The sequence below is a fragment of the Chiloscyllium punctatum genome, chromosome 52, assembly GCF_047496795.1.
Source record: "Chiloscyllium punctatum isolate Juve2018m chromosome 52, sChiPun1.3, whole genome shotgun sequence".
In the NCBI taxonomy this organism is placed as follows: domain Eukaryota; kingdom Metazoa; phylum Chordata; class Chondrichthyes; order Orectolobiformes; family Hemiscylliidae; genus Chiloscyllium; species Chiloscyllium punctatum.
In genome coordinates this window covers 20575599-20586273 of record NC_092790.1, presented here as the reverse complement: position 1 = coordinate 20586273, position 10675 = coordinate 20575599, and the positions used below count along the sequence as shown (strand labels likewise).

The following is a 10675-nucleotide window of genomic DNA, read 5'->3' as shown; positions in this document are numbered from 1 at the left end:
CAAACATTCTCATAGGAAAGACTGATAGGCACTGCAGTGGTAATGACTTACACATTCTCACAACAGCGGCCTTTTGGGATTGAGCGATAATTGTACGAACGTAATCACTGACAGATACAGACTGATGACTACACTCACACGTTGAGATATCAGAAACTGACAGGGACAGATTGTGAGAGAGTACTAATCATTCACCTCCTGAAAGCTCACATGGGCAGATCAAAAACCGCATTCCCGTTTTACACAGCCACGAACGAGAGGTAAACTAACCCTTAACCAATCTGAAATTCTGAACAAAATATCATTCACAGTGTAATAGTGATAAAACAAATAACATGAGATTGTAAAATTCGCACAAGTACCATGTTCAAAATAATCCTTCTATAAGTGACCAGTTCAGAATGAGAACAAATGACTTGTGACCAAATAAATTTCAGAGAAAATCCCCATAGCAAAGTTCATAATGAAAAAAAATCCTGCTAGAAACTGAAATATCTATTCTAATGTAGTGCAAAGTAAGATTTTAGGAACTGAAATATTGGCAGGACACTGCTGACACTGATTGAGGAGCTGAACAGACAGAGAATAAAATTCATGTTGTCAGCAGAAAGCAAAAGACACAGGTCACAGTACATCAGTTCCCTTTAGTCATTGAGGTAATCAGAGTAGAACTGACAATGATACACACGCTGGCAGCTATTCTGAGTAATGTATGAATACCCTGGCTGATACCCATTGGAGATTTGAAGAATTGGCGAATAGATAATTGAAGGGAGTTTACAGAGTAGATGATGGTAGGATGTCCTTCATTTTCAGAGAATGTGGAGCAAGAATCAAAAGCAAAAGAGAACATTCCTTAACTCCCATTTTCCTCCGACACAATGCAATTGTCAAGTAGTTCCATTATTTCCAGAGTAAAACACACTCCCTGTCAGATTGCAGTGCATTTTCTCACTTGACAACAAATGTGATGCATTTTAAAATGGAAGAGAAAAGAAAACCATTATCTAAAGATGCAGAATACATTACAATTAGAATTTCACATTTTAGAGTGAGCTCGGAATTTGATTCCTTCACAAAATTTCAGTTTGTGTTTTTGATGCTATTGTGGATCTGTCAGGATCAGTCCAAATTAACCAATCAGAGAGAAGATATAAAGCCTACAAAGTAGCCTATCAGCAATCAGGATATCCCCAATCCCTCATTAGCATTGATGACGCCGTCAGTCTATAAAGAGCGAGCTCCGAGCCCTCTTTCCCTTATTCTGTGTCTGACAGTGAGTGTCACTATGGCTGAGGAAAAGAAGAGTCAAGTTGCCAAGAAGGGCGCGAAGAAAGCGGTGAAGAGGGCGCCAGCGAAAGGCGGCAAGAGGAGGAAGCGGACCAGGAAAGAAAGTTATTGCATCTACATCTACAAAGTGATGAAGCAGGTTCACCCCGACACCGGCATCTCCTCCAAGGCCATGAGCATCATGAACTCGTTCGTCAAAGATATTTTCGAGCGTATCGCGGGGGAGGCTTCCCGCCTGGCCCATTACAACAAGCGCAGCACAATCAGCTCCCGGGAGATCCAGACCGCCGTGCGGCTGCTGCTGCCCGGGGAGCTGGCCAAGCACGCCGTGTCGGAGGGTACAAAGGCGGTGACCAAGTACACCAGCTCCAAGTGAAGGACCGCACTGCACTGAAACACACACATCCACAACCCAAAGGCTCTTTTAAGAGCCACCCACAACTTCACTGAAACAGCTGAATCATTGTTTGTGTTTTTTAAATTAATGTTTCTACGAGATTTGTGTTTTATAAACGTTCGGTCAAGTATTGAGTGATCGCTGACCCGGTCCGCGCCTTATTCTCTGATACGTTCATGTCTCTCTCCTGTAGTCCCTGCCTGGGGAGAGAGATCATGTTAAACGTCACTGTCATTTTTCAGCTGATTGTATGTGTCCTCGTTACTCTGTTAATCGATCAGTTCTGGAGCTACAAACCCCGGTGGGGCATGAACCCTGAGTTTCATCCCCATCAAACCAAGTACCCCCTAGCACCGACCGGCAAACAGAAAAAAAAGTTTCCCTCTGAGTCCGATTTTACTTTATTTATTTTTAATTTCCAAATTTCCGCACGGGTGTTGTCCGGATGCAGAGCCTTGCCAATAAAACTAGAACAGCTGCAAAAGTGGTGGAGGGAATGTGGAGGTTATTTTTTGTACCGATCTATGATGGTGTGCAATAGGGAGGGTAACTTTAAAAAAATTCTCGAACGATCGTGTTCACTACGAATGCACTGACTCGGGAGAACGTATTCTCATGTTGTATCAGTATATCGGGGCGCTGTTGAAATGTGAAGGAAATGATTAGTTGCAGGGTTTGGCGCCTTTTTTGGGGTCCGCATATGTTTAACGTTTGGAAAATCCCAATTCAAGATCAGAAATGGACAAGTTCCAGTAGGTTAGGGAATGAGGTAGAGAGTTAATGTAAAGGGCCCACTTTTCATGTAGAAGTAAATTATCTCCAGTATTCGTGTATTGTTCTGTGTTTAAAATGCTGACTTTTCGGTATATATTGGCGGGCTTTTCAAATTGGAAAGAAGGCGGTTGATGATTTAGCGCCGGTACTTTCCGCCCCCCTCCCCGTGCCCTCTCCGGATTGGGGAATGAGGCAGATATCTGATTGGGAATTGGAACAACATTAGGAGGGGCTGAACAATGGGACCAATCAGAAACGGCCGCCCCACCATCCCTCCCGAAGGTATAAGAGGCCGCAATGTGGGCGGAGTGTAGTATTCTCTCTGAAAGTGTCTGTGAGATTGTGACCATGTCTGGAAGAGGAAAGGGCAGTGGGAAAGGTCGCGCCAAGGCGAAGTCTCGGTCGTCCCGGGCTGGCCTGCAGTTCCCGGTGGGCCGTGTTCACAGGCTGCTGAGAAAGGGTCACTATGCTGAGCGTGTGGGTGCCGGAGCGCCGGTCTATATGGCTGCGGTGATGGAGTATCTGACGGCTGAAATCCTGGAGCTGGCTGGTAACGCGGCCCGGGACAACAAGAAGACCCGCATCATCCCCAGGCACCTACAGCTGGCCGTGCGCAACGACGAGGAGCTCAACAAGCTGCTGGGAGGGGTGACCATCGCTCAGGGCGGGGTGCTGCCTAATATCCAGGCCGTGCTGCTGCCCAAGAAAACGGCCGCTGGGGGAGCCGCTAAAAAGTGAAGAAAGTATTCTTGAATCTGACAACCCAAAGGCTCTTTTAAGAGCCAGTCACAGCATCTGTGAAAGGAGCTGAACACCCCCCGTCTGTCGGATTGAATTACCTTCCTTTAACTGATATCGATATCCTTTAACTGCCTTATTCGATACTGTACTGTCACTGTGTGTGATCTAATATGGGGTGGCACAATGGTTAGCACTGCTGCCTCACAGCGACAGAGATCCGGGTTCAATTCCTGCCTCAGGCGACTGACTGTGTGGAGTTTGCACATTCTCCCCGTGTCTGCGTGGGTTTCCTCCGGGTGCTCCGGTTTCCTCCCACAGTCCAAAAATGTGCAGGTCAAGTGAATTGCCCATGCTAAATTGCCCGTAGCGTTAGGTGAAGGGGTAAATGTAGGGGTATGGGTGGGTTGCGATTCGGCGGGTCGGTGTGGACTTGTTGGCCCGAAGGGCCTGTTTCCACACTGTAATGTAATGTAATGTAATCTAATCTAAATATGAAACCTTTCCTCATGGCCGTTCACTGTTTGAGCCGTAGGACAAGGAGCGTGAAAAGTTTATCATGGAATATTGATACAACGCAATTTTAAGAGTGCTCGGAGTACATTATTTTTATTGCTTGTAGATGTCGATGGTCTCGTCTCTTTAATTATCGTCTTATTCCTCCGTGTCTTATTCTTGGATGAGTTCCTGTGTAGGGTCCTTTCCCTGGCAGGAGACAGGGATGATAATGGAGGCAACAGTCATTTTTCAGCTTTTTCGAGTTGGTCAAGTTGCTGTTTAATACGGGACCATTTTCGGGAGCTACCCGCCCTTGTGAGGTATGACCCTGATTTTGATCTCTGGCAAACAGAAGAAGTGAGTCAACATTAGAGTGGTGCTGGAAAAGCGCAGCAGGTCAGGCAGCATCCGAGGAGCAGGAGAATCGAGATTTTGGGTAAAAGCCCTTCATCAGGAAAGGCTTTTGCCCGAAACATCGATTTTTCTGCTTCTCGGATGCTGCCTGAACTGCTGTACCTTTGAAGCACCACTCCAATCTCCAGCATCTGTAATACCCACCTCTGTCAAACAGAAGTGCCCTATCTTTGAATTCCACGGATAGATTCATTTTACAGTTAAATTTCCCATACACCGAGGGTGTTGTTTGACTGCACAGTGCTCTGAATGGGACTTTCTGCTGTCGTTTAGAAGGTTTCAAAATGAACTGAGATCAAACCAGAACAGTTGCCTCACTGCAAGGGTCAGTCAAATACCACAGAAACAGATCCTTCTGTCCAACCAGTCCATACCCAATATAATCTCAAACTAGATGAGTCCCACTTGCCTGTTCTTGGCCCATTACCCTCCAAAATCACAACAATGATATACTTATCCAAATGTCTTTTCAACATTGTGACTTTGCCCACATGCATTACCCCCTTTCAAAGTTAATTCCACACAATCTATGATTTGGAGATGCCGGTGTTGGACTGGGGTGTACAAAGTTAAAAATCACACAACACCAGGTTATAGTCCAACAGGTTTAATTGGAAGCACACTAAATCTGTTGGATTATAACCTGGTGTTGTGTGATTTTTAACTTTCCACACAATCTATACTGTTTTTTAAAAAAAATTATTTTAAAATATTTTTCCTATTACCTTAACAATTTGTCTCTTAGTCTTGCAGTCTCTTACCATAGAAAAAGATACCTACCGTTACCTTTTCCTTTAGCCCCCATGATTGTCAAAACTCTATCACCCATCAAGATCTTAGGCTCCAGAGAACAGAAGTCCCAGCCTATTCTTAAAACGGAATCTTTCATTCCCATCAACATCTTAGCAAATCTTTTCTGAACCCATTCCAGCTCAATAGTATACTTTTGATAACAGGGTGACCAGAACTTAATATGGTAATCCAGAAGAGGACTCATCAACATCTTTGTCCAACCTCAATATGACCTTCCAATTCCTGTACTCCAAGGTCTGAGCAATGAAGCCAAGCATGCTAGATGTTTTCTTCACCACATTGTCGACATGTGAAGCAAACTTCAAAAATATGCAGCTGGCCAACTAGGGCTCTCTGTTCAACAGCATTACCCAAGGCCCTATTTGTATAAGTCCTACCCTTGTTTGTTTTATAAGTATGCAATGCCTCAATAACTCCATCTGCCATTCCTCACACCATTGACTGATTTAATCAAGATTTGTTTCTAATCTGAGATAGCCTTCACTGTCCACTATACCACCAATTTTGATGACAGCTGGAAAATTACTAACCATACCTTCTGTATTCTCAGCTAAATTATTTACATAAAAAACAAACAAAAGTGGACCCAGCACCGATTGGGGTGGAACATCATTGATAACTTGCATCTACTCTAATAAGCAACTGTCCATCTCCTGCTGTTATGCCAATTTTATATTCAATTGGCACACTCAACCTGAATCCTATGTAATCTAACCTTGCTATTTAGTCCACCACGCAGAATCTTGTAAAAGGCTTTACCAGACCTCAAGTCAATAATGTTTACCACAGTGCCCTCAATCTTCTTGGATACTCCCTCAACAATCTAAATCAACTTTGGGAAACATAATTTCCTTCTACAAAACAATCCTGACAATTCCTAATTATTCCTTGCCCTCTCCTACCACTCCTCCCCAAACCATACATTTGAATCCTATCTTTCGGAATCACCTCTAACAATGTACCCATCACACAAGTCAGACTCACGGGTCTATACTTCCCAGGCTTCTCCTTACATCCCTTCTTAAAGTAATGGCAAAATATTACCCAATATCCAATCATCCAGCACCTCACCATAGTTACAGATGATACAAATATTTCTGCAAGGGGCACCACAATATCCTCCTTAACTTCCAACAATGTCCTGGGATACACTAGATCAGGTCTCTGAGATTATCCAACTTTGTGTTCAAAGACCTCCAGCATTTCCTCTTCTGTAATGTGAACTCTTTTCAAAACATCAATATTCATTTTCCTGAGTTTACCTGCTTCCCAGTAAAAACTGATGTGAAAATTCATTTTTTTGCCCCTCTCATCTTCTGAAATTCAAACAGAACTGCAGAAGTGAACTGGATCTGCTGGTAACAAAATGGCCCATGTCTGCTCCCACAAAATGGCTGACAAATGTCTACCCTTAGTACGTTGTCATTAATGGCTGTGAGTAATCTATTTTGTCCAGGGCAAATGAGGGTACTTCTGAAAACTTACTAACTTTCACACATAGGCATAAATGTTTTGGTTCCATGTATCTTTGCTGGAAGTCTTTGAAAACAGACCTAAACCTAACTAACCAGAACAGAAAGCATTCTTACAAATCTTATAGCAACTAAATGTCTTTGGTATTTTTAACACACATAATTAGAACAATGGGGAATATGAGAGGAAAAACAGAATTTCATAAAGAAAGCACATGAGATACAATGAATAACAGAACTCAAACTGAATCACAGATAAAGCCAACCCGAGAGGCCTGAAGGAGTCTAGCAATTAACTTTGGAATGTGAATGAGGAGGACGCATAGAAAGATGGCACAGATGAGTGATTATAGTGTCTGTTCAATACCATGAGGTCATGGGAAGCTGAGGCCTGTTAAAGGAATGCCTGTCATTGATTCGGTGTTTTATAAGATTGAGCTTACGAAGTATGAGGGAGGATCATAGTGATCACGTTGTATGCGATTGTTATCAGCAAATTTATGAAAGTACTGCTTTATGTTATAAATTCAGTGTGTGTCATGATCTCCCTTTCAGGGCTGGTCTCTGGGGAGGATCCTTTGTCCCTGCTTTAACTGGGTTTTGCATGAATAAACCTCCATTTGCCTGAGTTCTGCCTGCCCCCTGAGTTTGTATTCCTTTTCAGGGGAAAAGGCTCCAACAACAACATCAACTACCTCTTTGATCTTTAAGGTATGCTACTCTCTTTCTCTCCCTCATGGTTAACTTGCTTTGAATGAACTTGTAGAATTTCTTTGAATTATGTAACCTTATCTGCCAAGACTATCTCATATCCCCCTCTTTGATTTCCTAATCTCCCTCTCAAGAATGCCCTTACTTTTTGCATACTGTTCAAGAGATGCATTTCACCCCAGTTGTCTATGTCAAATATATGATTTATTTGTACTTGCAAAGTTCGGCACAACATCGTGGGCCGAAGGGCCTGTTCTGTGCTGTATTGTTCTATGTTCTAAACCTTGACTTTGCTGCTCCTCTGATGTTGTGCTTTTCCAGTTTCATTTTTATCAACTCTGACTGACTGTGCTTACTAAAACACAGTCAACACAATATAACATTTATCCATGTTATATTGCTTTTGCCCATTAACTTCTCCTCAACCCAATCACAATGCATCTTCTTTCACAGCTCACTATAGGGCAGCACAGTCGCTCAGTGGTTAGCACTGGTGCCTCACAGCACCAGGGTCCGAGGTTCAATCCCAGCCTTGGGCAACTGTCGGTGCTCTGGTTTCCGCCCACATTCCAAAGATGTGCAGGTCAGGTGAATTGGACATGGTAAATTGCCCATAGTGTTAGATGCATTAGTCAGAGGGAAACTGATCTGGATGGATTACTCTTCAGAGGGTTGGCGTGGACTAGTTGGGCTGAACTCCAGCTGATTTGCAAGCTGAGGACATAGAACATTATGACACAGGAACAGGCATTTCAAATCCATGCTGACTTTGGTCCCAATCTTTTCTTTTTGCAGACATTCTGCAAGTTTTTTTCTTGCAAGCTTTGTGGCCTATAATACCCAGAGTATCTCTAACTTGCTTTTCAAATAGATTGGCTAACACCCAATCTGTGGAAATATTGCAATGTCTATGGTATCTTGGAACATGACCATTTACTATTTCTGTGACCACGATGTTAAGTACTCAGGGATGTGGATGACCAGGCCCTGCTGTTTCTCAGCTTCAATCGTATCCATTGTCCCAACACAATTTCCCAAACAACACTGAAGGGCCTGTTTCATTTATCCACATTATATTGCTTTTGCCCATTGACTTCTCCTCAACACAATCACAATGCATCTAGTGGGTGGCACGGTGGCACAGTGGGTAGCACTGCTGCCTCACAGCGCCAGACACCCGGGTTCAATTCCCACCTCAGGCGACTGACTGTGTGGAGTTTGTACATTCTCCCCGTGTCTGCGTGGGTTTCCTCCGGGTGCTCCGGTTTCCTCCCACAATCCAAAGATGTGCAGGTCAGGTGAATTGGCCATGCTAAATTGCCCGTAGTGTTAGGTAAGGGGTAAATGTAGGGGTATGGGTGGGTTGCGCATCGGTGTGGACTTGTTGGGCTGAAGGGCCTGTTTCCACACTGTAATCTAATCTAATCTTTCACAGCTCACCATCCAACCCAGTTTTATGCCATTTGTCAATCTGGAGATATTACATTTAGTTTCTCCTTCTAAATCATTGTGACTATATTGTGAAGAGTAGGATTCTAATCATGATTCTTGCCATGACTCCTAGTCACTGCCTGCCATTGAAAAAATGATCCATTTATTCCCTCTACGTGTTTTCTTTCAGCCAACCAGTTTTTAAAATCCATCTCAACACCATGTTCTTTATTTTGTTTTATGTGAGATTTTGTCAAAAGAAACATCCACATGACACCATCTGGTTATCACCTCTACTCCAGCAGATTTGCTAAACTGAGAACATAGAACATTATGATACAGGAACAGGCATTTCAAATCCATGCTGATTTTGTTTGGTCCCAATCTTTTTTTTTTTGCAGACACTATGCAAGTATTTATTTCCTACAGGCTGAGTGGCCTATAATTCCCTGATTATCTCTAACTCGCTTTTCAAATAGATTGGTTACATTAGCTAACCCACAATCTGTGGAAATATTGCAATGTCTATGGAATCTTGGAACATAACCATTCTCTATTTCTGTGACCACTATGTTGAGTATACTGGAATGTGGATGACCAGGCCCTGCCGTTTCTCAGCTTCAATCATATCCATTGTCCCAACACAATTTTCCAAACAATACTGATTTGTTTCAGTTTTTCCCTCTCACTGAACTCTGTGTTCCCCAAAATTCCTGGGGCATCATCTGTGTCATCCTTTGTGGTGAGAGAACAACAGTTATGTATTTGGCTGGATAGCCATTTTTGCTCCCTATTATGGATTGCCTCTTTTTGATCGTAAGTGACCCATCTTTGTGTTCACCAACCCATGTTTTCTTCCATTTCTTCTTTACACATTTAGCAATACTTTACCAGTTAGTTTCTTTTTCAAAACTGCAATCTTAATCCAGTCCTCATTTTCTCTTACTTAATCAATTCCCTTTATCGCATCGTTTGCTGAATTTTAAATTGTGGCAAAAGTGAGGACTGCAGATGGTGGAGATCTGAGTCAAGATTAGAGTGGTGCTGGAAAAGCACAGCAGGTCAGGCAGCATCTGAGAAACAGGAAAATCGACGTTTTGGGCAAAAGCCCTTCATCAGGAATGAGGTTGGGAGCCTTCATGGTGGAGTGATAAATGGGAGCGAGGTGGGGCTGGGGAGAAGGTAGCTAAGAGTGTAATAGGTGGATGGAGGTGGGGGTGAAGGTGATAAGTCAGAGGAAGGTGGAGTGGATAGATGTGAAGGAAGATTGGCAGGTAGGACAGGTCATGAGGATGCTGCTGAGTTGGCAGGTTGGAACTGGTGTAAGGTGGGGGGAGGGAATGAGGAAGCTGGTGAAGTCTACAAAGTTGATTTTAACCTTACTGCGAATCCTATTGTAAGGATGCCCACCTTGAAGAAGTTCTCCTCCTCTCTCCACAAAGATCTCAGTGAGTTTCTCTCTGACTGCAACCCCCAGGTCATCTCCTCTGCCCTGAATTCTGAACTATTCCCAGGCTTTAGGTCTGTCTGTTTATTTTCTTCCCAATTTGCCTGTTCTTGGCATCAAATAATATCTCACAGAACCCTAAAGTTTTGTTAAGTTTACAAATGTAATACTAAAGTTGTGTAAATTGTAAACCTTTCCAAACTCAGGGCAACCTCCATCTGAAAAGTTAAATGTAGTTGATGTAGGGAGACATCAGCTTGATAGAGGGCAAGTTTCTCTCTGAGCCACACACCATAATAACACCCTTTCCTACACTGTCACCGGATCAAGGTGCTGGAATCACCTGTTCATGGCATTCTGGGCAAGACATGGACAAAAGCTGTTCCAGAAGGTGGATCACCACCGCCTTCTCAAAGGGGAATAAATGTGAGGCTCAGCCAGCGACGTCCACATCCCCAGAGTGAATAAACAAAAGTATACAATACATCACAAGGTTTCTGTCTGCAGCGTGCCTCACACTGACATCTGTTGTCCACGATACACTCAATCGAGGCCTAGAGAGATTATTGCGCACCCCTGCTCCAGGTCTGATTTTTGCACACGCCTCCTGAACCAGAAACAGGGACTAACAATGTGATGCAAGACTCTCTCCTACAGTTACACTCTGCCTTAGTAAGAGCGTTCCACTTA

The 10675-nt window shown here is 43.4% G+C and overlaps 1 protein-coding gene and 1 pseudogene across 1 annotated transcript; both read left to right on the top strand.

Annotated features, from left to right (window-relative positions):
* The first annotated feature begins 1267 nt into the window (after positions 1-1267).
* On the top strand, positions 1268-1766 carry LOC140470542 (histone H2B 1/2-like). The gene has a single exon (XM_072566628.1). The coding sequence runs from the start codon at positions 1289-1291 to the stop codon at positions 1664-1666; it is 378 nt and encodes a 125-aa protein (XP_072422729.1). The 5' UTR covers positions 1268-1288; the 3' UTR covers positions 1667-1766.
* An 863-nt stretch (positions 1767-2629) lies between these two features.
* The window catches only part of LOC140470974 (uncharacterized), a 33025-nt pseudogene continuing 24979 nt past the window's right edge, over positions 2630-10675 (top strand).